Source organism: Peromyscus maniculatus, chromosome 1 (genome assembly GCF_049852395.1).
Source record: "Peromyscus maniculatus bairdii isolate BWxNUB_F1_BW_parent chromosome 1, HU_Pman_BW_mat_3.1, whole genome shotgun sequence".
NCBI lineage: Eukaryota > Metazoa > Chordata > Mammalia > Rodentia > Cricetidae > Peromyscus > Peromyscus maniculatus.
This window is the reverse complement of record NC_134852.1, coordinates 197,215,860-197,241,880: the sequence shown is the minus strand read 5'-3', so window position 1 is coordinate 197,241,880 and position 26,021 is coordinate 197,215,860. Positions and strand designations below refer to the sequence as shown.

The 26,021-nt window shown below is 51.0% G+C and overlaps 1 protein-coding gene across 18 annotated transcripts in view; it reads right to left on the bottom strand.

Annotated features, from left to right (window-relative positions):
- Pax2 (paired box 2) overlaps window positions 1-26,021 on the bottom strand; it is a 92,971-nt gene that overhangs the window by 11,348 nt on the left and 55,602 nt on the right. For all 18 annotated transcript variants that reach the window (XM_076563172.1, XM_076563170.1, XM_076563167.1 and 15 more), the window contains 2 exons: window positions 10,005-10,180; window positions 7,547-7,673 (listed from right to left, as the gene is read on the bottom strand). In XM_076563172.1, the coding sequence (XP_076419287.1) occupies window positions 7,547-7,673; window positions 10,005-10,180 (303 nt within the window). The remainder of the gene's footprint in view (window positions 1-7,546; window positions 7,674-10,004; window positions 10,181-26,021) is intronic.

Below are 26,021 nucleotides of genomic sequence, written 5' to 3'. Positions count from 1 at the left end.
GGGTGCCCTAGGCCGAGATGCTAGATCTGCATTGGCTCAGTGAGGTCTGCCCCTTGACGGCCAAACACCTGGACACAACTAGCCAGGCTATTTCCACCTTCTCCCCTCCCACAAGGCCCTTATAGGGCTGTGCAGTGCAGCACCGTGTGTGTGTGTGTGTGTGTGTGTGTGTGTGTGTGTGTGTGTGTGTGTGTGTGTGTGTGTAGGGGGTTTCCTCTAGCTCAGCTGGCGTGGGTGGAACTTCTGGCTCAACCTGAGAAAAGCTAAGAAGACTCGCACTTTCAAAGGGCAGGAAAGAAACTTGGCTCGTTTACAGAGGTAGAAACTGCAGTTTGGGAAGAGAAATCTCCAGTGCTCCTCACGGTTTGCTTCCCCGAGATGCCTTCTCTGACTCCATGAGCAAATGAAGAGCAGAGCTGAGCAGGGACTGGCACCCAGGAGAACGGGCAAGGGACTCACCCATGGGCTCAGTGCACGAGAGACCCTCATGCTGGGTGGGCAGAGGTTAAGCCTGTTTGCACAGTCTCCTGATACGCCGCCGGGTCTCCCAGTTCCTCTCTGGCTTTATTTTGTTCTCTGAGAGCGCTGAGTTGTCAACCCTAATCCTTCTGAAAGCACAGCGTTTTTCAGGCGCTCTGTGTAAGTGAAACTCTAATCCCAAAGAAAACGGGCACTTAAGCTGCCGGAGCATTAGCCTGTTCTCCGAGCGACCACTGGATTTCCTCCTCCCTGCCAGGCAGCCCAGCCGCCACCCGCCACCAGCCACCCCGGAGGAGAGCAGAGGATTCCAAACTGAAGGCTGCAAAGCCTCACTGAAGTGACAATAGCCTCAGGGCTACCTCACAAAGCTCGGGGTTAAAGAAGCATTGGCTTATTTGTCCTGGGGCGACAGCTAAGGAGGGTCTTCCTGTCACCTTGTGGGTATCTGGTTCTCCGAGAAACAGGTTTCAAGTCTTGCCTTGGTGGCTTTAAGGCCGCTAAGACATTCTGAGCCATACCTATGACATTCCTTAGAGCACCACCATTCAGAATTCCTGGTCATTCAGGAAAGACTGTATTAGCAGCCTTCTCCTTAGGCAGCCTCTTCTTAGGAAGTGCCAAAGGGCAGAGTAAACAAGCTAAGTGTTGGAGGACCCCTCTTTGGGCCACCCCAAGCGTCTTCAAACAACATCTGGTAGCTGAGAAGTTCTTTCCACCTCCCTCACTGTGAAAACAGGGTGCTGCCCAGGCTTCCCTCGTTAGCCTGAGTTAGGTACTATACACACTTAAAGACCACAGATTTTTGTGAAAATGTTTTGATTTCATTCCGACAGGCCTGTCTCTCTTATCGCTGAGTTAGAGGGAGCATATGTTGAGGAAAAGCGTGGTCTGTTTGACATGCCCAGCATCTTGGGTGTGTTTCATGGATAGAAGAGATAAAGGGAAGAAGTGGTAGAAACTCCGATGATGTGGACCAAATTCTGGCTTAGCTTAGAAGGCCACGGAAGAAGTTTGCCAAGATGCCCAAACCCTTGTCATCTTGCTCAAGATTCCCTATGTGGCCTCACTGTCAGGCTGTGTGCTTCCGCCCAGGCCCCTTCTGGGGAGGCTAGCCCAGCATTCCTGGGACGGCTGGTAGGAGAAGACATGGGTGTACATTACAACAGTTAGCTTGGATTCCCACTAAACTGGCCTGCCTGTCAGCCTCTGAGCGGGTTAAAGTCTCTTCCTTTTAACATCTCTCCCCTCCAAATGAGGTAGACTGCGTGAAAGAGAAAAGAAGAGTCCCAGGCAGTGCCTCCCTGAGGTGCAGGCCCAGGGCCCCTGCATATCTGTCAATGTCTCATTGCTATGGAAATGCCTCCATAATTAAATCACAGTGAGGTCTGGGGCTTGAGGTCCTTGGGGATGTAGCTAGAGGCCTCAGAGATAGCTAGAGGAGGCCTCACCCCTTTGCCTCGGGCCTTCTCAGCCTAAGTAGAGGTGTAGAGGAGAAGCCCTCTGGGTTGGCTTGGTGACCACAGGAATGGGCTCTCTGACTCTCCACATGTCTGGAGTTGCCCTCAACCTCTTCTTTCAAGGTTGGAGGGAACCTCTAGTGTCTGTGCCCTAAATTCCTCCAGCTAATCAGGGCCTTTGAGGCGACAGACAAGAGCAGAAGACTCCCAGCCTCCTTCAGCAGCATTTCTGAGCTTTTATTGCCTTCTCCTACCTGAGGGGCTGGCCAAGGGCTATGTGTTTATTTTATGGGGGAAATGTGCTTGCATTGGAAAGAGGTTGTTAACTACAGGAAAGGGGAGGTCCCTGGAGGTGGACACTTGGAGTAGAGGAGGAGGTTTCCCAGGGTCCATACCTCTGTCTGCCAAAGGGCCACTTTGCTATCCCTTGGAGATTCAGGCACCATGTGCAAGCTGCTGCATTGGCACCCTGCATCTGAGCTTGTGCCAGCACTGTCTCCTCTGGCCTCTAGGACTAAGGTCAACTCTGTTCTTTAGCTCCAAACCTGGTGTCTCTAACCTCCTCACTTCTGTTCAAAGTCAACAGTTTCTACCTCCTCTGCTGACTTGGGCACTCCTCTCTTGGGTAGCATCCACAGATCCTTCCTGGACCTGAGTGACGGCTTCCTTCAAAGCTCTAGTCTCCAGGCAGCCAGGAAAGTTTCCCCAAGATCTTGAATAAAACTACCTCCTCTCCACCAGGGCTGGGAAGACAGCACAGTCTAACCTTCCCTTGCAACATACAGAGGGAAGGAGAGCGCTGTCCAGGGGCCTAAAATCTCTCATAGTCAGTATTATCCAAAAGAAGAGCAAGACTCTGCTGAGAAGACTAAAGAGAAGACTAAAGGCTAAAGAAAAAGCTAGTCTTTCTCTTCAATCTTTTCCTTCATCGATCTTCACTTTGGGGTAGTCCATGATGGCTAGCTCTTGGGGATGTTAACTGTCCTCTGCGTCACTTCTGCTCACTTTCCCTATGATGATGCTTCATAGTCACATGAAGTGTAGAAATATTTTTATGGTGAGCTCATCATCTTCTATGGTAGGCTTTAATGTTTGTTTGTTTTTTCTCAGTGGGAGTCCTTTGCATCTTAGATCATGGGCTGTCTCTACAGGGAAGGTTTCACACAGTTCCTGCTGGCACGGGAGTGAACTATTGTCCCCTACAAAATTCTGTGTAAGTTCTTGGCTTGGGGTTCCTGCAACTACTTATGGCATGAACTTGGACTTAGGTCTACGTATGAGCTTTCACGTCCCCATTTCTCATGACATGTGCCTCTCTTTCTTCCCCTGGCTCATGAGGAAGAAAGAGCCCATAGCTCTCCAGCTCCTGGACAGTGTTGTCCTTGTCCTGTCTCTATTTCTCTTGGGTCCAAGATCACACCTTCTGTCTGGTGCCTTATACCTCAACATCCCTGCACCAGGGTTTACCTCTCTATGAAAGCCACAGTATCTCGTGTCCTGCTTTGACTCTGGCTTTCCTCTGTTTCTGGCTCCGGAGCGAGCTGTGGCTGTGTATTAACTCCTCTGCTGTTATATTTTATCCAGCTCTGTTTTGCTAAGCTTAGTCTGCCTTGTTTCCGAGTATCGTGCCTCTCATACCTTTGCTGCCCTGAGGGTGAGAACTGCATCTGCCCAAGGTGTGCCCAGTGTTTGGGAGTGATGCCCACTAGAGGCCAGCGAAGCCCACTCTGTGCAGCTGCTCTAGGGACGTGAGTGTCCCTTAGCTTCTCTGAGAAGCACTGGGACTGTGCTAGCACCAACTCCCTTCAGCCTCGTCTCAGCCCACATAGACCCAGGAAAGGAAACTGGCTCTGCTGTAGAACAGAGTTTTGCCCAAGTCAAGGCACTCTGGAATGCTCTAAAGCAGCCTAGTGACTGTGAGGATCCTAGAACTTGTTTTCATCTTCTCCTCTCAGATTAACATCACTTTCAGGGTCTCCGCAGACTCTCCTACTGCTGCAGCCTGGGCCAGGGCCAGGGCCAGAGAGGAAGCCATGGGGAAGAGGGGCTCTTGTGGCTACTGGTGATGGGAAACTTAGGAAGCAAATGATAGATAGAGCACGTGACTGTAGCAGCGGCCTCTCTGTGGAGTCCCAGATCAGAGGGGTGGTGGGATACTTAAAGGTTAAAGGCTATTCCCCTGTGGGGTCCTTTGAAGACGCTCCAAGCAACCACCTAAGGAAGCCTGAGGCCAGAGTGCCCCAGCCCCTTCTCCCATCTAGTGGGCCCCATTTTCCTTATCACTTAGTTGAGACTCGGCTCTGTTCCAGACCGGCAGCCTAAAGCAGTGGGCTGGAGCAGAGATGCCGCCGAGCTCGGGCAGCCCCGCGGCAGAGGGGAGAGTGGGTGATAAATTTAAATAACCAGCTTGACTTGGCAGCTTGCTGAGTTGTGATGCAGCGAAATTAAAATCTCGGCAGAACTTGCAAACGCCACCCTCGGTGTCTTGCCTTGGTTCCCTGCTGGAAGCTGGGTGGGGAGGCTATCGGGCTGAGTCCTAGCCTGTGGCAGCCACCCTTGCCTGTGATGTGATTAGCTGTGTCCTGGCCCACTGGCTCTCACTCTCCCCTCCACACAGTAGTCCAGGCTCCTGTCTCCTCTCAGTCCTGACCTTGTGGAACAGCTGTATCAAGTGGCTGGTGAAGTTTGAAATCAGCCTCCAGTGCCAGGCGGTGGCAGGAATATCAATAAGGTCTGGCTTCTCAGGTTGGGCCAAGGCCTTCCCAGGCAGCTTCCTTAAGACCCACTTCTTAGGGTTTGCCTCTTCTCAGGGAGAAGAGTGAGCTGGGCACCTGGGGACTTGTGGAATCCCCTGGCACATCCAAGGCTATTAGCATAGCATGACCTTGCAGCTCCCTGATTCAGCACCCACGAGGCCACAATCACCTACCAGGCTCCCTTTTCCTCCACCAAAGCCCTTACTATTCTCAAATGAAACAAGCTTTTAAAGAATGTTTGTGAGCCGGACACAGTGGCTTATTCTTTTTAATCGAACCAACCCAGGTAGTTGGATTGTTGTGAGTTAGAGGCCAGCCTGGGCTACATAGTGAGACCCTATGGGGTGGAGGATTTTTGAGAGGAATTTCTGCAAATAGACCGCGTCTCTCTCACCTCCCCAGCATGCTCGGAGCCCAGTTCTCACAGATGTCAACATCTCCCTAGAACTCACTCCAAGTCCTTTGGTTCTGCCTGTCCTTGCCACACTGCTCATTGCTACCTACCAAGTCCTGGCCCAGCGCGTTAAACCTGTTCCCAAGATGGCCCATGGAGTCTCTGGGCCATCCCGTTTCTCACCTTGACAGTACCTCCAGCAAATTCTGTTTGTCCCCATAATAAACACATCATGAATCATTCATCTTTAATAGATTATGCAAATTAGGAGGACATAAAATCAACAAAGATCAATAGCTGCAGCCGTTTAATTGCCAGCAAAAACATTTTAAGAATGAGCATAATCTGCAGCCCTTTCTCGAGTAATGGCACTATTAATCCAAACAGTGGGTCTGGGTCTAAGTGTGCAAAAATCATTCCCTGCCCCCACCCACCCCTCCCCTCCCCCACCCCTCTCCACACTTCTCTCTTTTTTGGTAATTTCCAGTTTCTGAGCGAGTTTCCCCGTCATTACCACTGGTGAACAGCTCCGAATGTTAATGGTTCTGCTTTTGTTACTCCTCGCTTGATTGAAATGTCGCATACAGATTGAGATGTTAGTGCTAACTTGCCACCTGGGAATGTCAAGCTGAGTCTGAAATGAACTTTTCTCACACTTGGATCCAGATGGATCAGCTGAAGATGTTCCCAGGCTGAGCTGGGACCGTTCCAGGGCCATAGGGGGGGAGACTGGTGGGGGCTCCTCAAGGTGGAGGCCTTTTTCTACATTAGCCCCCCAGTGTCTCCTGCAGCAGGAGTCCTGCCCGGAAGAGCCACGTGTCCATCCCCAGGAAGTTCCTGCCTTCTGGATTGCGGCACTGACTGGGGAGAAAAGTCCTTTACGCTCTTTCAGCACTTTTGAGGACTAACCACTACGTTGGAAAGCTGGCTTGACTTGGGTCAGAAGATCACAGAGCAACTCTGTGCAGCATCAGAGAACTCATGTCCAGGGCCTGTGAGCTAAGCCAGAGGTTCTCAACCTGTGGGTCGTGACCCCCTGGGGGGGTCACATATCAGATGTCCTGCATATCAGATATTTACATGATTCATAACAGTAATAAAATTACAGTTATGAAGTAGCAACAAAATACTTTTTATGGTTGGGCGTCAGCACAGCATAAGGAACTGTAGGTTGTAAAGGGTCACAAGAATTAGGAAAGCATTGGGAAGGTTGAGGATCACTGATCTAAGCTGTGTCCTGACTCAGCTGGCGCAGCTCAGAACATCACTCCCCAAAGCCTAGGCAGCCCAGGAGCACTTGCTTTGGAGGCCTCCCCGAAGACTACAACTCTGTTTTTGCTGGCCATATAGCTTCAGGAGAGCATGGGAGAGGTAGGGCTCTCTGGAGCCCCCTGGAGGAGGGGCTTTGAGCCCACCTCAGCCTGAGCTGTGTTCCTATCCACAGCAAGTCACCAAGTCACCAACACAACCGGTCACCACAGAGCCCTGGCCTATGGCAGGTCCTATGCCCGCTCCCTGTCTGTGCCACTGGATGTGATGCTGGCTGGCTGCAGCCTCACTGTCCTGTCCCCAGGCAGTCTCAGCTCACTCGCAGGTAACGCCTCAGCGTCTCCCAATCCCCACCGAGACCCTTCTCAATCATCCCGTCTCCCAAGGTACAAACGGCACATTGGCTTTAGTGCCTCCAGAATAATTAGGTGAATTTTAATAACACCTCAATGTGTGTCTCTCTTACTGGAGCACTCTCCTGGCCCGGAAACCCTGCCATGGCACCAGGGACCTTCTGAAGCTGGCATCTGAGGCATCATCTACTAGCCCTCCCCTGCATGGTCACCCCAGTGCCTCTGCAGCCCTCATCCCTGGAAGGCTGGGCCAGGGCACCTCTGCCCTGTATTTGACCTCCCCTGGCCTTGGACCCCAACTTTCCTCTCAGTGGCTTTCTCCAGGAAGTAGGAGAAAGGCTGCAACAACTGTGTTCCGCTCTGCAGGGCTGCTGCTACACCCTGGGGTCCCAGGCCACAGCTCCTCAAGCTGCCTGGAGAGAGGACAGCAAGCCCTCAGCACCCTTGGGAACAGAGACGCGTGAAGGCTACAGGCTGGGACCTCTGAGCCACTTTCCTCGGCCGGCCTGTTTGTCCTGACATTCTTCCGCATATGTCCAAAGCCTGGGAAGTCCAGACAACTTGGGGAGAGAGAGGAAAGGAAGCAAGGACGGCAGAGACAGCAGGCAGCGGGCCTCTGGTCCCCCCTTTTCCAGGCTGAAGCCCAGAACCCTGACCACAGTGTTTCATGCCTACGTCTACACACATCTGTTCACGAAGGCTCTCTCTCTCTCTCTTCGTCTCCCTCACTCTGCAGATACCATGGCAGGGGGCCCACTTGTCACACCGGGCCCCAGATGGCGCAGACCGAGGCACCCCACTGAAAGCAGCGCCCCACCCTCCCGGAAGCCCCCTTACCGGTCACGACGGGGTACGTCTGTGTGCCTGACACATTGCTGCCCAGCTCAGGGTTGGTGGATGCAGATAGACCTGACTTGACTTCATCAAGCCCAGGGGTCAGGGCCGGGAGTGAGTACTCATTCCCCTGGGAGAAGAGAGAAAAGTGACAGCTCTCTATTGATGCGTCCACATGGAAAGATACAGCAGGCAGATGGAGAGGAGGACCCCGGAGCCCGCCCAGATGGGGCGGAAGGGGATGGCTGGGTGGGGCCGGAGAGTTTGGTGAGGGAGGGGGTGGACCTGCCATGGTGAGTGGAGGTATAGTCTACACACTGGGGGTGGACTTCCCAACACCCCTGGAACTGCTTCCTCACCTTTGGCCTAAGAAGCCCCAGGAGGGAGTGTCACAGTAGGGATCCCCTCACCGAGAAGTGTGGGGTGCTCAGGTTCCTCTGAGCAGGAGGAGCCTTGGGGAGCAGAGGTGGACCCTGCCTGACACATGGCTGAGGTAGCTGTTGGGGGAAGTGCCTAGCGGGTCTCCGGCCTGGCACTGCTCGGTTGCCTGATGGGGTATGGGCGCCCCTTTTTAAAAAACAAACAAAGACAGCCCCATGGGCCCCTTGCTCTCTGCCTGTGCACTGGGGTATGAAATTGGGGAGGGGGAGAGTCCACATGGCTAACAGAAGGGTGGGAGGGGGGCAGCCATTGAGTCTGAAAGGGTGTCCTGCCCGAAACACTTGGGTAATTGCCTTTTTATTGCAACCACTACCAAGCCAGACCCCGGAGCTGGGCAGACCAGGAGCCCGCACAAAGCAGGAAAAGTTGCTCTGATTAATATTACGTTAAATTAAAACTGATTTTTTGCTCTTTCGGGTCCGTTTTTTTTTTCCCCTTCCGCTTCCTGGCCCCCCCAGAGGGCCCCCTCCCCTCCCTGGCTGGACGGGATTGCCTCGTCATTTCCAATTCCTTCTCGTATTGATCTTCCTGTAGAAATCAGTTTTGTAATTAGCTGCAAATTAGGCCTTCTACTGGGGGTGAAGCTGCCCCCTGATTTATCACCAGAGTAATTCGCTGTGATCGGAGAGAAATTAAAATGAACTCAATTAGGCTTCGGATTTGCTTTATGGGCCCTGCTCCGAGTTTCAGGGGGAAAAATGACTGTGCTGGTGTTTAATAGCCTAATGAAAGTAAATAAAGGTTATTCATTGTAATACAGCCGGGGACTCGGGGAGGGCGCACTGAGCCGCCCGCCTCGGCCAGCTCCGCCTTTGTTGGTTTATGGCTCAGGGCACCTTAAAAAGACTTTTGATTTTTGTTTTATGAAGACAAACAGCTTATGGGATAAAAGGACGGGCGGGCAGGGAGAAAGTAGAGAGACTAGGAGCTGTTGGAGTCTTAGAGTGCAACTGTGCTGTGTGGAGCCAGAGAGGCTGTGCATGTACGAGTGTGTGCATGTGTGTGAGCACACGAGTGTAAGTGTATGCACAGCAGGCTGGGCTGCGGTTGAAGGCCTGACCTAGGCCATATATGTAGGCTGGTTGGGGGGGGGCTATACTGGTGTGTGGGTGGAGACATGTGCCAGAGGGTTGTTGAGCTAGAGGGTGACCTGGGAAGCGTGTGCATTTATGGGCTTTGCAGGACTCCTGGGTTCCATAGTGAGTACTGTGTGGGGTGGGAAGAGCAGGTAATGGGAAATGGGAAGTCTATTTTTAATTTTTAAAACTGAAAAACTTACTGTGTGGGGAGTAGGTCATGCCATGGCGCACATGTGGAAGTCAGAGGACAGCCATGTGGAGTCAGTTCTTCCCTCCCCACTTTATGTGGGGTCTGGGGACCAAATGCAGGCTGGCAGGCTTGTAGCGCGGGGTGGCGAGTGCCGTTACCCTCTGAGCCATCCTGCTAGCCCTGAAATGTGAGGTCTCTGGGGATCTGTTTCCGGGTGGTGTGTTTTGCTGATGGCACCTGTGTGCCAGCCTATGTCATGTGCTCTGTGCTTGTCTGTGTCTGTAAGCATTGTGGGACAGCTATCAGCCAGCCTGGGTTCCCAGCGGATCAGGGAGAAGGCACAGGTGGGTTCCCCTCCGACACGGGACAAGAGGATCTTCACAGACCTTCTGTAGGACCTCGTGGGGGCAGGGCAAGGGTCATAGCAAGAGGACATTTCTGTCTTTCTCGTACCAGGATCCCAGAATGCAGAGCTAGGGTGGAGAAACTGAGGGACGACACATTGCCCTTCATGAGGCATCGGAAACTGAATAGAGATAATATTTATCCTCTCACCAGATCTTGTCGTTTCCCGTGACTACATAGTGACATTATTTTTCTTCACTCTGCCTTAGCATAGGTCTGTGCTGTCGTGTTCACTGCACACGTGGTAGCCATATGACCACGTGCGGGGCTGGGTGGTTGGTGTGAGAGGGGCCTTGCTCTGCCCAGTTCCTCTCTGCTCCGGGTGGACAGGAAGCTCCCCTCTCACCTGTTCTGATTTGATGTGCTCTGATGCCTGGAAGACATCAGGGTAGGAAGGACGCTCGAAGACCCGATCCAAAGCTTCCAGCTGCTGCTGGGTGAAGGTGTCGGCCCGCAGGTGCTTCCGCAAACTGTCCACACCACTCTGGGAGTCTCCGTTAGGGACTGAGCCCTCGGACACATCTGGGGAACACATAAACACTTCAGGCATGAGCACCAGGCCAGCAGAAGCAAGGGAGGATGCAGTGGGTGAAGGGCTGCGTGCTTGGCTCTGGACCCCGGGACCCTGGGACCCTGCTAAGGTCTCTTCCTTCCGGTCCATAAGCTAGAGGAGGCTGGAGGCCTGGGCCTAGAGGCCTAGGAGGGCAGCCCCTCCTCAGAGACCTGGCTGGGTCATAGCTGGGTGGGCAAGAGGTGGGGCCAGGGGGTCCCATGAAGCTGTCTCCAAGGCTTTCTTTTCCCAGCACCTCCACCCATCCCCCAGCCTGCGTCGTCTGGGGGAGGGGCTGGGTTCTCAGACAGGCATTACTGTGGAGAATTGAACTGGGTTCAGATAAATTTCAGTTCCACGGATTCTAGGGGTTGAAAATCAACAAATCAGGCTGGGTAAAGTAATGAACTACTCCCGAGAAGGAGGGGCCCTGGAAGCAAAGCTCGGGGACACTGGCTGGGAGGAGTCATGTGCCCGTTTGGGGACCCCCCGAGTTGACTCCAGAGAGCAGCAAACTGTTGTGACCTGGCCACCATTCTCCTCTGGGAGGGGGGGGGGGGCTCTGGCTCAGGCCTCAGTAAGAGCCGCTCCCTGGACACCTGGCTGGCTATTCTGTCAGGTTTCCACAGGAGTCAAGACTTGTTCTATGGAAAAGGGCTGGGTGGTGACCACTAGAGTCTGCTTCTGGCCACAAGGCAGTCCCGACTCCAAGTGAGGTGCCACCTCGGCTGCTCATTGCCCTATCTGTCCCTGCGTCCAGTGTTTGGTCACTTGGAGCTTTTAGAGCATGCTGAGGACAAAGAGCCCATCCAACAGCCACTTTGATCCCCCACCTAGCGACTCTCCTGGCCTTCCAGCCCCAGCCCGCCATTCCTTAGCTTTCCTCAGCCCATGACAAGCTGGGAAGCCTTGGGCCTGGGGCCAGCCTGTGCTTTAGGGCCTAGGGTATTCCTCTGGGACTGTTATATATATCAGTTTATAGGTGATTATATGATATGATATAATCAATATTGCATTATATACAGTAACGTCGTACAGTATCATTTGGGAGACCATAGAAAGTATTACATATTGATTAACCTCAATCCTCCTCCCTTGCTGGCCTCCCAGATGGAGCAAAAGGCACTGTTTTCCAAAAGGACCTCCCATATTCCCACCATACTGTTCAGGAGCAAAGAAAGAGTGTGTGTTGGGGGGGGGGGTCAGCGAGGGAGAGGTAAAGAGAGAAAATATGGAGAGAGAGAGAGAGAGAGAGAGAGAGAGAGAGAGAGAGAGAGAGAGAGAGAGAACAAGAGAAAGAGAGAGCGAAAGACACTCAGAGAGAGACACTAAGATGAGCCTGAGGTGGGCAGAGGCAGCCTTGGTGGCATTCCTAGGTTCCTGTGGATGTAAGACCTTGTAGTTGTATTTTTTTCTGAATGGTTCTGGAGCCATGTGTGACCCTGTAGGGGGACTGGAATACAGTATGCTTTTTTCCCCTTTGTGTGAGTGTTCTCTGTGCATATACATGTGCAAGTAAACATTTGCGTGAATAAGGGTCTCGGTGAGTTTGAAGGACAGCACGAATCTTTTTTGAAAGAACACATCACACAAGGAATGTGGGCCCATGTCCCCTTTCTCCCGAGAGCATGCCTCTTTCCAGGATGCACACCTCCACGGCCTGCCACTGTCTGCATGCCCACGGTGCCCAACTGTCTCTGCTTGTAGCCCTCCTGCCTTCTGGGGGAAGCCCTGCTGCTGGGGCCCAGTGAGAGCAGCATCACGGGATGTTGTATTTATTGCTCCTACAGAAAGTGCCCTGGGAGTAGAAGGTACATTCGTCTGTGAGCATGCATTCAAATACGTGTGTGAGTCTGAGCACACACATGTGGCAAGATCCATTTCATGCCTCTCTGTGGATTTGTGTGCATGCCTGTGTGTGGCTTGCCTCACCCTGTGACCGAGGTGTGTGTGTGTGTGTGTGTGTGTGTGTGTGTGTGTGTGTGTGTGTGTGTAGGAGCTGAACTAAAGCTTTGTCCTCAGGTCACTGGCTGGAGGAGTCTCTTTGCCTTCATTTATTCAGGGGCCCTTCAGATCTTGACAAATCTGTCACTCTAAATTTGCGAGAGATTATGGTGCTCTCTCCCCAGCCCGCAGAGAGGTGATATATGATATCTGCTGCCCCTATTGATTGCCTGATCTGGTGGCAGAGGCCGGCGAAATGAACTTGAAATGAACATCATGCCTCAACTCATTGTGCGTATAATACACTACTTAATCCCACATTTTTCAGCCGCTATGGAATTCAATTGATCAATCATGTTCCACTGATAGTACTGTTTTAGGGGTTATTGCTGCTCCCTCCACTCCCTGACCTTTTTATTTATTTATTTTTTTGTACACACTGGCCCTGGTGGTGAGACAGGTTACAGAAGCAGCGACGAGGACGGGAAGCAGGGGTGGGGGGCTGGAGGGGAAGGAAAGAGGAAGCCAGCTCCTGGAAGAGGAGGCACGGGGAGGTGGGGGCAGAGGAAGGAGACGGGAAAGTAGGGGACTGGCAGAACGAAAGTGCGAGCGGCTGGCACAGGAGGACAGAGCTCGAACTCTGACCTTAGGCTGGGGGAGTCTGGGGGGGGCGAGGGTCTCCAAGTGGGAAGAAAGGCCACGAGGAAGCATCTGCAGCTGGAAAGGTGGGCTTTTGATGAGCAGTGAAGTATGGTAGGGGGAATTGTGGTGGTGGTGGTGGTGGTGGTGGTGGTGGTGTGTGTGTGTGTGTGTGTGTGTGTGTGTGTGTGTGAGAGAGAGAGAGAGAGAGAGAGAGAGAGAGAGCGCTACAGGGCAGGGAGAAGACAGTGAGTGTAACTGCTGGTGGGGAGACAGGGAGACATCTCCCTCCAACTCAGCCACAGGCCTGGGCTGTCCCTGGCATGCTCTATGAAAGGGACGGTGCCCTTCCTTTGGGAATGAAGGAAGTGGGGAGGAGCCAAGGCAGAGAGAGGGCAGACAGAGCAGGGAAAGGAAGTGGGAGGGACCGTGGGCCAGGAAGGTGCCAGGAGGAGATGCTTCTGCAAGGAGAAAGCAGAGAAGCAGGGCAAGGGCAGGAAGAGGGGGAGGGAAACGGAAGAGACCTTCTACACCAGAAAGTGGGAGGTGCTGGACAAGACGCCTGGCAGAGGATGGAACCTGGTGTCACAGCTGAGTGTCCAGCTTTGGGGAGCAGTGGGGGGGGTGATGGGAGACTAGGAAGAGGAGGAAAAGGAGAAGAGAGTAGAAAGAGAGAGAAAGCGTCAAAGGAACGTGTGGGAAAGTGGAGTAAAATAAAGCGGTTGGCAGTGCTCGTCACTGGAGTGACCCCCAGAGGCGATGGAGAGAGCACTCAGGCAGTCTGGAGAAGGGGCCATTGCGAGGACCGGTCAGAGCTCGAAGGGCTATCTGGCAAAGCTGTGCAACTACTGGCAGAGCCAGAATTGAGTCCTGACCTTCGAGTGAGAGGGAAGGAACACGTGAGTGTAGTTAGCATCGATTGCAAGGACAATTCCCCACCCAAGAAGATAGGTTCTGGGTTCCTGTGGGCAGGGACCATGCATTTCTGTAACTCTATCCTAGGCATGACACTTATCAGGTACTCATTATGTGAATGAATGAATGAATGAATGAATGAATGAGCGAGTGAGTGAGCGAGTTAATGAGACTCTCCCTGTGGTATTCAGAATGAGACCCCTGGCAGAAATTTTCTAGACTGGCCGTTCTCAGCACCAGCGCTCTGTCATTTGTCAGGTCAGCCCACTGCCTGTTAACTTCTGGCCATGTCAGCTCCCATACCCTGGAAGTCCTTGCTGCCTCAGCAATGCCATCCACCTACCCATGGTGCCTCGAGCTAATGAAAACCCCGTTCCTGGGCAGTACCACCTACCTACGGTGCCTCGAGCTAATGAAAACCCCGTTCCTGAGCAGTACCACCTACCCACGGTGCCTCAGCAATACCATCTGCTTACCCACGGTGCCTCGAGCTAACGGAAACACCATTCCTGAGCAGTACCATCTACCCACGGTGCCTCGAGCTAACGAAAACACCATTCCTGAGCAGTACCACCTACCCACGGTACCTTGAGCTAACGAAAACACCGTTCCTGAGCAGTACCACCTACCCACGGTACCTTGAGCTAACGAAAACACCATTCCTGAGCAGTACCACCTACCCACGGTACCTTGAGCTAACGAAAACACCGTTCCTGAGCAGTACCATCTACCCACGGAACCTCAAGCTAACAGAAAACACTGTTCCTGGGTCAGGAAGAATTTAGCCTTGGAATCAAAGGGCTGCCCCCAGAACAGGTGGCAGAAGCCACTCCAGGACAGGGCTCAGAGTCTACGTGAGTCAACATTTGAACTCCCTGTGCCAAGAAGGCTGGAGTATGGTGTCTGTATGTTCTGGACTTTCTGGAACAATCCCTACTTGGAATATTCTTTTCAGCTTTCGGGATAGGCTTTTAGAGAGAGGTTGGAAAATATTGCTGTAGGCTTCTTAAGCCTCCCTTCGTGTTATGAGAGGACCATGTGCTGGCCTGATTAGTCACCACTGATGGAGAAGTCAATCCAACTTCCCCCGGCCCCTGCCAGACACTCCACTACTGCACAAGGATTGGGGGCCCCTTGGACTGGGGACGTGGCTCAGGGGGAACATTTACACAGCACATTCGAGGCCCTGGATCCAATCTCCAGTGCCATAAAGCAAACAAACAAAATAATGAAAAGAATTATAAAACTATACACAGCAGTGCCTGCCTGGACTCTTAGGATTCAGGAAGTTACAGCAGGGACATTGTGAGTCCCAAGCCAAGGGGCTAGCTAGGGAGACCCTGTCTCAAAGGAACTAAAAACTAAAAGCAATGCTTCTGTACTTCAGACCTCCTTTAATCCTTCCAACATTGTTGCGAAATAAACACTGTGGCACTTACTTTATGTACAAGGAAACCAAGACAGAGGACATTATGTAGCTTGCTAAAGACTGTGCCCATAGTAAATGACAGTCAGGATTTGAGTCCAGGTCCCATATGAGAGCTTGTCTCCTACATTACTTTACTCTGAAGCCTAGGTACTGAGCCCAGGGGTCTAGGGCCACTTGGCACTATTCAGGGTATATCCCTGGTTCTTTGCTGGCACTTTTCCCTGCAGTGAGGCTAACCCCTGCGGTGTGTGCTGGCCGAGCACAGACTGCTCAGGTGATTAGGGTACTGCATTTATCACGTTATGGTTGTGGAGACTAGTTGGGTGAGTGGGAGGTAAGAGGCCAGTTCTCCCAGGTCCCATAACTGGGTGGTAGGGCTTTCCGGCCTGTGGTAATTCTAGGGGCTCTTTCCACTATAGTGTGATTGTTCCCAAGGAGGATGGGCTTACTGCAAGTCCTTCAGGAAACACAGACAGGCTAGAGACGAATTAATTAAGCCCATATCATCTTCTTTGACTCCTTATTTATTGAACACCTAACACAAAGTCTTCACAGATCTTGGGTTATTTGGGCTTCCAAACAATCCTCCAACATTGCTGGGAATTATTCCTCTTCTAACTTCCGAGAAGACTAAGGTTCAAAGTCACTGAAGTACAGATTAGGTAAGGGTAAGTGGCCAGATCTAGGGCATATCCACCAGGGACCCCAGCACAAGGAAGTTCCTCAGCAAAGGTTAAGCTGTAGGCTGAATTACCCACTGTTAGACAGAATTACCCACTCAGCCCCAGAGCAGGAAGCCTCCGTGTAAAGGACAGCCATGAATGCAAAGGTCACCTGCCCTGGAAATACTGACCCCAACATGGTCACAGTGGCTCCTTCCTGATCATAGGCCATTTCACCTTCTTTCTGTCTACGCTTTCCTACATTGTCTGGGCTTTGTGCAAAGGCATGTATCACTTCTAGAATCTTTATTTTAAAATGTCTCAGGACTAGCCGGGCAGTGGTGGTGGTGCATGCCTTTAATCCCAGCACTCGGGAGGCAGAGCCAGGCGGATCTCTGTGAGTTCGAGGTCAGCCTGGACTACCAAGTGAGTTCCAGGAAAAGGTGCAAAGCTACACAGAGAAACCCTGTCTCGAAAAACCAATAAATAAATAAATAAATAAATTAATTAATTAATGAATAAGATAAAATGTCTCAGGACTAGCAGGAGAGTTTAGTGATGGACCATGTACTCAAGGCTCTGGGTTCAATTTCCAACACACACACACACACACACACACACACACACACACACACACACACACACACACACACACACTCTGTGCCCAAAAAGAAAAGAAAGAAGGGAAATGTCTTACCTCTCCATCTGACCACCTCCTGACAGCCTTATCCCATCAATACTGTCACCTCATCTGTTCCTGGGTCGCTCTGGAGCAGAGCCTACCTTATCCTGGACCCCAGGCTAGAACCCTCAATGTGGCCAGTCACAAATGGGAATATCCAGTGAGGTCTCAGCAACTTGGTGAGCGGGAAGTCACTGAATACTGTGACTCTGGAGCTGGAGACAACGGAGAAATATATCCTTTCCTCCTTGTGTTCACCTTCACCTGAATTCCAAAGGTGGGCAATGCAAAGGAAAGGAGACAGAGGGGGCCACGCACTCACCCAGACAGAGGTGGCTATGGGAGCAGGACAGGATTAGCTGTTTCTTTTGTCAGACGGCACCAGTGCTCCTTAAAGTCCACACCCTCAGGGTGAGGTGAGCTGGGCAGCACTAAATCCAGCAAACAGGATTGATTTGAGCTTTTAAAATTATTCATATATATAAATGTATATATTGGGTTTTTGAGACAGGGATTCTCTGTGTAACAGTCCTGGCTGTCCTGGAACTCACTCTGTAGACCAGGCTGGCCTTGAACTCACTGATAACTCCTGCCCCTGCCTCCCAAGTGCTGGGATTAAAGGCATGCACCACCACAGCCCGGCTAATTATTTTCATTCTTAACACTATATAGGCACAGTTTTTCTTCCTGTGTGAGAGTATGTGAATGCAAATGCAGGTGCCTATAGAGATCAGAGGCACTGGATCTCCCTGAAGCTAGAGTTTGTTACAGGCAGTTGTGAGATGCTCAGTTGGGTGCTGGGACTTGAACTCTGGTCTTCTATAAGAACAGTCCATGTTCTTAACCAGTGAGCTATCTCTCCAACCTCCAAGAAACTTTGTAACACAGAAATAAACTATATAGCTTTAGTATTTAGTATTTTCTTCTAAAGGTGGTGATCAAACTCAGGGCCTTGAATACGCTAGGCAAGCGTTCTAGCATTGAGCTTTAGTTTTCTAAGTTCAAACACAAAGGTGCACTCACTGGTCATGGGCCAACCAACAGTATGAGTTCACCTATACTTACTAAATCTGTTCAACTTTACTGGTTCTTGTTATCGTCGTCACCATCATTATCATCGTCATCATTATCATCACCATCATCATTGTTTTTCAGATAAAGAAATAAATCTCAGAGAGCAAGTTGCTTCCTCTAACATCACATAGCTGATAAGTAGCAAAGCCCGGATCTGAAGTCAGAAATGTCTGTTTCTTCCTAGTAAGTCGTTTGCTTTGTCTTCTGGCCATTGCCACCACAGCCATCATTTCCTGCCCACTTCCTGCCCTCTTGGACAGACTCAAGGCACTTGCCGCACTCTGCCTCTAGCCCTCACAGAGCACCTGAGAAAGAGATCCCAGCCGTTCACTCTTATAAACAAGAAAACAGCTCTGGAAAAGTTCAACATGACCTCAAGAACTGGTGGTATAGGAGGGAAAGAGTGTAAGGAACTGGTAAAGGAGGGAAACAGCGCCGGTTGGGGCAGGAGCATTAAATTTATTCCTCTACCTCATCTCCTCCACATCCTTCCCCCTCAGAAGAGCTCACCCCAGCCTGCCCCCCAGTCTCCCCGGCTGCCAGTGGTTGTAGTTTCAAACTCAATTGTTCTCCCCGGTACTGAGGCAAATGGAGTCATTAATTACCTTCTATCTGCTGGGCTGAGTTCAGAATGCGATCAATATCCCCTCTTGTCATTCAGGGCAGCCCGTCTGTGCAGCCCCAGCCCCACCCCCCACAGCAGTGGCACAGCAGGACCCAGGACCCAGACAGGTTTGGGCTGCCATTTGAGGCCCCCATCTAATAGTGGAACAGGGAATGAGGTTGCTCCCCAGAACTAGGGTGCCTATGGTACTGGGAGAAGAGCAAGGAAGGAAGGAAGTGGGGAGGCGGAAGGAGAGGTAAGAAGACAAAGGGTATCGGGGAAGGAGTCCAGATGGGAAGAAAATGGGGAAATGGACATGGGAGAGATGGGAGGAGAAGATGGGGAAGCCTGGAACAAGTGAGAAGGAGGGAGGAAAGGAGAGGGAGGACAGAGGAGATGCTGCTGTGCTGCAGGAGCCTGGACAGCAGAGAGGATGTGGTACCCCACTGCTTCCCACCTTAAGAGGGACAACTTGGAGTTTGGTCTGGCCATGAACCCCGAAATAAGCTTGGCGGTCATAAAAAGGCCCTTGGAAAGCCGAGTGTTGTGGTGTCCACCTTTAATCCCAGTACTTGGGAGGCAGAGGCAGGTGGATCTCTGTGAGTTTGAACTCAGCCTGGTCTACAGAGTGAGTTCCAGGACAACCAGAGCTATGTAATAAGACCTGGTCTCAAAAACAAAAACAAAAGAAACAAACAAACAAAACCCACAAAATAACAGAAAGGAAGCCCGTGGAATCTGGCCCAAAGTTTTGTCTCTGGGCAATGTTAGGTCTGCCCAGCCCACCAGCCTGGCAAACCCCACATGCTACCTTTGGCTACACCCAGCTTCTAAGCACCATAGGGTGAGAGACTGGGGTGGTGGATAGTAATCCTGGCCCCAGGCTTGCTGTGCCTACCCATACCTACTTACTTCTGGGGACACTATGCTAGGGATCTTAAAACAAGGCTGGAATAGATGTAACATCCTTAAGCCAAGATCCAGCCCTGGAATAGATGTAACATTCCCCAGGACTGAATCTTAGCTTTTCTTGCTCACTTTCCATGTGACCTTGGACAAGTCCCGTGAGCTTCTACGCTGAGTTTCCTTAGATACAGACAAGAAGGCTGGGGGTCATCCTACAGCAACACTAGGTTTCCCTCTCTCAGTATTCCAACGCTATCTACCCAAATCCCTGCTGTAGAAATAATGATAACATGGACCCAGATTCTGGTTGATACCAAACACTATGTTTAACAGAACACGTAGATTTAACTCTTAGAACAATAGCATGTTCTAAGTGTACAATCCATGCTCATGTCAGAATTTTTACTGGAGTAACACATTCAATTTTCATAAGAAAAACTCCATCAGGGAGCTTCTATTATTATACCCATGTCATAGGTAAGGAAATAGAAGTTTGGAAATTAAAGGACTTTCCTAAGGTCACAGAGAGGTAGCTGAGGAATGACAGGGAAGGCAGAGCCAGACCACAGAGATGTCCCTCTGGAAGCTGAGCTCATAACCTGGGGAAACTGAGGCATTTCAAAGACAGGTGGCTGCTCCAAACTACTTGCCATAGCCACTAAGTGTCAGAGCCAAAAGTAAACTCTGTATGTGGCACAGTTACATTACTATGCTTGGTCTCTTTACTGAACTGTCTCTGGAGGCAGAGACTCCACATTTTCTCATCTTTATAAACCTAACATAGAGCCTGATATGTGTGATCTCAAATATGGGCTGATTCGTTGAAATCCAAAAACAAAGATGGTGAGCCCTGAACTTGCCTCCCCGACCTGCCCCCACTTTACCTTTCAGAAGGAAAAAAAAGAGGCAGTAATAGCGGTTGACACTGTGGATTCGACATCACACTTTCCAGCTGCAAAGTGTGACCTGAAGATGATTTAGTCCGATTCCATCTTAGAGATTTAAAATCAGAACAAAACAAAACGCAGACTCGGAGAAGTTGGGTAGTGTTTTTGTGTCACAGAAATGGTCACCTGTCCTATCCCTTGACTCTGGCCAAGAAAGAAAAATGAATTAAAGGCAATGATGGGGATCTGGGGAGAAAGTGACCCTGTCTAAAGCTGGCAGAGGAGGGGGGCATTGGGGGAATCCCACAGGAGGAAAGAATACACATGAAACTCCATGTCAAGAGATTCTAAAAGAAGACAGAATTCCACGCAAGACAGACGCTCTGAAAGATGAAATTCTGCCTCCTTAAGCTTAAATGAGCAACCTGATGAAGTAAAGGGACTGGGAGAAGGGAGGGCAGAACCAGAAGGGCATTTACGGAAATCACCGTTGCCGCACACGGCTAAGCTTTAAAATGTGATGAGCCTAGACTTTAAAAGGACATGTACATCGAACAGTGGAAGATTATGCAGCCATTAAAAAAATCATGTTTTCAAGGAATATGTAATGACATGTGAAAATGCTACTATATAATGTTAAGTAAAACTAGCAAGACACAAAGCTGTGTGCATAGCAGCACTCCAACTTTAATTAAGAATCACATAGCTAAAGTTACATGTGCATAGAAGAAGGCGGCTCCAAAATTATGTGCCTGGTTTCAACACTGGTTTTCACTCAATATGGGTTATAGATTATTGGGTTTTTTAGACACTTATTGTCCTGTCCAAATATTTTACAATGAACATGTACTGCACTTAGAATCAGACACAGCACTCCACCCCAAAGGGCACAAAACAGATGGAAGGAGGGACCACAGCCAAGGAGGGAGATGAGAGTAACACATGCCTGCAGGAAAACAAAGACCCAGAGGGCCTGAGACGGTGCAAAGGGCCCTGCCCTGCAGAGGAGGGTCCCCCTGGAGGGGACGCTTGGCTCAAACCTTGGGAAGAAGAGATAGTCATGAGAGGAGAGGAGAGGGGAGGGGAGAGGGGAGGAGGGGAGAGGAAGAGTGAACTCCTGGTTTGCCTTTGTCTCCCTAGGAAGAGGAAACAACCCCCAGTGTGAGCTCAGAGGGCTGGGGAGGGCCCAGGCAGCAGCCCTAACTTTCTCAGGTCGCTGTTACACCTCAGGACTCAGAGGAACCAAGGATCCTAAAACTGCGATTGCTGAGTCCTTGAGTCCAGATGCCTGGTTTCAAGAAGATTTTGCAAACGACACTGCAACATCTTCAGTCTCAGGCTTTGGATATTTTTCTGAGAGAAATTATTTTACCACCGATTTGCAGGGCCAGAAAATAAAAGGTGACAGACCAGGACCTGAATGCACTCACTGAGAATAAGTTGTGGCACATTAACTTGATATTGATGCTTAGATTAAACGCTCCCCCCCCCCCAGCCCCTGCCACCACCACCATGATGGGGTGTGCCCAATTGCCTTGGCTGGAAGCTATAACTCTGTTTTGTTTTATCTTTTAAAACATTCTTCATAGCTTTTCTGCCATGATCACAGCATCAATCACATTCTGCTTGTGTGATGGTGTGCACATCTGCATATGCACATCTGCCTCTCAACTAGATGATAAGCGTCTTGAAGTCAGGAGCTGCTCCATTTACCTTTGTAAGCCATTCACCCATCTTTACTTAGCAGGTGCTCAATTTGCTTAAACTGGCATTTTCCCCCCTTAACTGATTTATTAAGACAGTAACATGGATATAGTAAATGTTAACATTTGACAAAGACACCCCCTCCCCTTTCCGAGCGGAAGGACAGGGTAGAGGAAAGTGAAATAGTTGATGACTATCGAGTCCAACGGAATCTAAAGCATGTGTTTATCACAACTGGGAGGAGGTCTTCGCTTTCTTGCCACATGATTTTCTTCATTTGAAATGAGAATAACAACAAAAAGAAGGAGGAGGAAAAAGAGGAGGGAGAAGAGGAGGAGAAAGGGGAGGAGGAAGAGGAGGAAAAAATCCTAAGACTTCTCGGATAACGACATAGAAGGCATCCTTATGACTTTAATCAGGTAGGGTTAAGAGCCTGAACCAACAAGACGAAAATGCAACAGGGATAAATGGAATGCCCTATGTTTAGGTTAAAAAAAAAAAATCAATTACACAAGTACGGAATGGGTGGGCCTGGCTGGAGAGCAATTGATGTGAAAAAGATCTTGAGGTTTTAGTTGACCATGAGCTTAATATGAGCTTGGGTTGGACACGGCTGCTAAAAAATCGAATGTAATCTTAGGCGACGCCGCGGGTGTGAAGTCTCCCGGCGGGAGAGGGCAGTGGTGCTGCAGTACCTGGCCTTGGCTGGACTGTCTCTGGGACTCAGTGTTCACGAATCCAGAGACAGGTGACCAGGATGGCGAGGGGACTTCCTCCAGGGTAGGAACCTAGTCATGAGCTTGGTAAATAGGGTAAATGACTGAGGGAAACAGGAAGGGAGAGAGAACGAAGGAGCTAGCGAATGAAGGTCCTTTATCACCATCCACTACTGTGCTGGTAAATGCCATGATCTCTAAATATTTTACCAGAAACTAAGATTGTGAGAGATAACGGAAATACTCAAACATCCTAGAGCAAGTAAGGTGTGGGGTGGGCTCCTGTCCTATGCCCTCCCCTCAAAGCAGAGAAAGGCACAGCTGTAGGCAGCAGACACTCTTCAGCCATGTGCCACGTCCACGCACAGGCTGTGGCCCGGCAAGCAGAGCTGAGGGAAGGACGGGCTCTGTGGTGAGAGGTAGGCAAGGCCAAGGACCCTCAAGACTCGGGGATCCTCCCCTGTCACCGCTCTCCCAGCCCCTGGCTTCCATCCACATGGGAGGTGTCCTTGGAGCTAGCCAGTCCCAAGGCAAGCTCCACTGCCTGCTTGCTCTTTTGGTCAGCCCCCTGCACCCCTCCTGAATACATAGCCAGGGGGTTCAACTCTTAACGACCAGCCGCCTCTGTGCCCTGTGCAGCCCTGCCTTCCCAGTCTACCTTCAGCCCAGCACAGTGGACATCAGGGCCCACACTGGCACAAAGCTCAAAGAAGAGACCTGTGCATTCAGTACCCTACCTACTTACCACAGCGGCTCACAGACTCTCAGCTTTGAAATCTGTCTGCGAACAGAGGGATAGTGAGCCTGACCATTTAAGGCCCTCACGGTTAATAGCCAACCTAGAAAAAAGAGATGGGATAGAGGAAGCCTAGAACCCCAGAAAATTGTGCTAGCATGGCTACTTTGCCCAATTTGAGTAAGCTGGCTTCCTCTTCCGCCCCAGAAAAGCCCACAGGTTACCCACTGCTGAGGCAGAGCCGGTCCCCACATGTGACACCTGTATGAAGAAGTTGGAGATGCTCTGTGACTAGAGATGTGGGAGAGGAAGATGAAGGCCAGAGGCAAGAGGAAGGCACAAGAGGTGAATAGAGAGCAGACAGGGACCCCCCCCAGGAAGCAACCCTCGGGGCCAGCTTCTGTTGGCCTACCCTCAGAGCCCGTGGGGAGGGGGGTTTTGGAGGGAGGGGCTCTTGTTTGGACCCTGGCTCACCTTTCACCCCCTCCAGAAGGGACTGGGGCCTTCTGCCTGGTGTAACCCCCAGTGGGCTCCAGTTGGGCCAGAACCAGTCCGAAACCTGTCTGAAGCTACGAGGGAAGGGGCTTTGTTAGCTCTAAGGACACAAGCAAGGCGAAAAATTACATCCCAGGCCGCCCTAAGTATGCTTGTTTAGAGAAACTGCTTGCATTTATGAAGTCCTTGGTGCGGAAAGCAGGGTTGCAAATGGCTGCATCAGAGCGACAGCAAAGGCCATTAATTTCCTGTTATGTTTTCCTGTGTTGGGGGCTTTATTAATTTAATTTTACACTGTCCAACAACAGCGAGAGCTGACACCGCCACACCGCCATGGCTGGCGTGTTCTTTTTGTGTGTGTAGCAAGGCTTTGCCTGACATGCAAATCAAGGCTATTACCAGAACCAATAAAGATGTGTGGAGGGAAGAGGGGAGGGCTGAGTGGGGAGGGCAGAGGAGAGAGCAGGGGACAGCGAGGGCCAAGGCCGTCCCTGGACAGTTTCTGCCTCACTCTGGGCCTGGCCTATCCTGGATGCTTTGGTATCCTCCACGCTCAGCAATTCCTGCCCCCCTCCCCCTCTCCCCTACCTCCCCTCTTCTCTCCCTTCTGTGCCTCTGTGGACTCTCCCTGCCTGCCAGTTCTCCTCCATCCAGGATCCTGGCAGAACCTGAATACAGACATGGGGAGGGGGCGGTAAGCTGACATCTCACTGGCAGGTCAGAGTCAAGGCACCCTTCCCTTTCAGCCGCATCCCCCCCCCCCCAGTCACTTTTCTCAAAAGTACGGGTCCTGGTTAAGCTCAGTAGGACACACACACACACACACACACACACACACACACACACACACATACACACACACACACACACACACACACACACACACACATGCAAGACAGAATGGAAGGAAGGAAGGAAGGAAGGAAGGAAGGAAGGAAGGAAGGAAGGAAGGAAAGAAAAGAAGGAAGGAAGGAAGGAAGAGAAAAGGAAGAAAACAGAAAAAAAAAAAACCAAACCCACTGTCAACAATTTCCAGAATTTAAAATCCTGAATCATGACAGGACACATTTCAGTACAATTAGATTACCACCACAACCCACCAGGACAATGGAAGAGGAGGAAGAGGAGAGGGACTGGTCGGGAAGAGGGGATTAAGGAAAGGAGGGGGATAAGAAAACATTATGGGGGTGAATATAATAAAAATATGCATGTATGAGATGTCATAATGAAACACATTATTATCTATAGCTAACATTTGCTAATAAAAACAAAACCTGTTATAAAAATAATAAACAAAGTTATGGGTTCTGGCTCACTCACATATTCCTAGTGTGCATCAGCACGCACAAGCCCCATGCTGTGGGCAGAAAGGTCTGGAAGGGCCAATACTCTAACTTGGTTGTAAGTCCCTCGGAGATCTCTCGTGGCCTCACCTTGTCAGTCACTTACTTCCTTAGAATTCTCGGAGAACAGGCAAAGGTCTCCAATAATCTCTCCCTAAGAGACTGCAGCAGCTGTCTTTAGTAACTACTGGGAGCCCACGTGGACATCGCCCAGCGTCAGAAGAAGAGGTAAGCTTCAAGGAGACCTGGTGGTGCCACATTCTGGTCCCTGCCATGGCCAGTCTTCATTCCCACTGCCCAAGACCACACTGTCCCTTGCTGGCTTCCACAAACTGGCTGCTCCAGGTGGTCCGCAATGTCTTTGGTTCCGTTTACCATACAGCCATGCCACCTAGTGCCCATACTGCCAAGGGTATGGGCTGGCCACACTGCCCGGGGGATAGAGATGGCAGGTGGGCACGGAGAGATGGGGAAAGAGGGGTTCCTGGAGCTTCTCCTCCCAAGCACCATACCGTCTGCATCCTCTGTCCTGGCTTCTCAGACTTTCTCAGCCTACAGTGTGTGCGTGTGCGCATGTGTGTGCGTGTGCGTGTGCATGTGCGCGTGTGCGCCCACCTGAGCATTTGCACAATGTCCATGCATTTCTCCCTCTGTCACTGGCTTTCTCACTCTCCTGCCCACACTTTTTTCTTCTGGAACCAGTTGGCAAACTTGGAGAAGCTGTTGGATGGAATCCAGCTCTCCTGAGGAGGAAAGCATAAACTTCATAAACGGCATTTACCTTAATGCAGGTTCCTAGGGCTGTTTTCCTCTGGCTTCTCTTTCCTCCCCCATCCCCTCTGTCTCCATCACCTTCTCTGCCTCTGTATGCACCCTGACATATGTATGCATGGGTGTACACACACACACACACACACACACACACACACACACACACTGCGCAGGTACATGTGCTATACCTAATCCTGGGAGGTTGAAAGTGGGGCGGAGCGGAAGGGAAGGGGGACCAGTTCTGCTCCTCCATTCACGGGAGAAGGCCACAGCCGGGGGGTCCTCCACAGGCTCCAAGGGATGCCC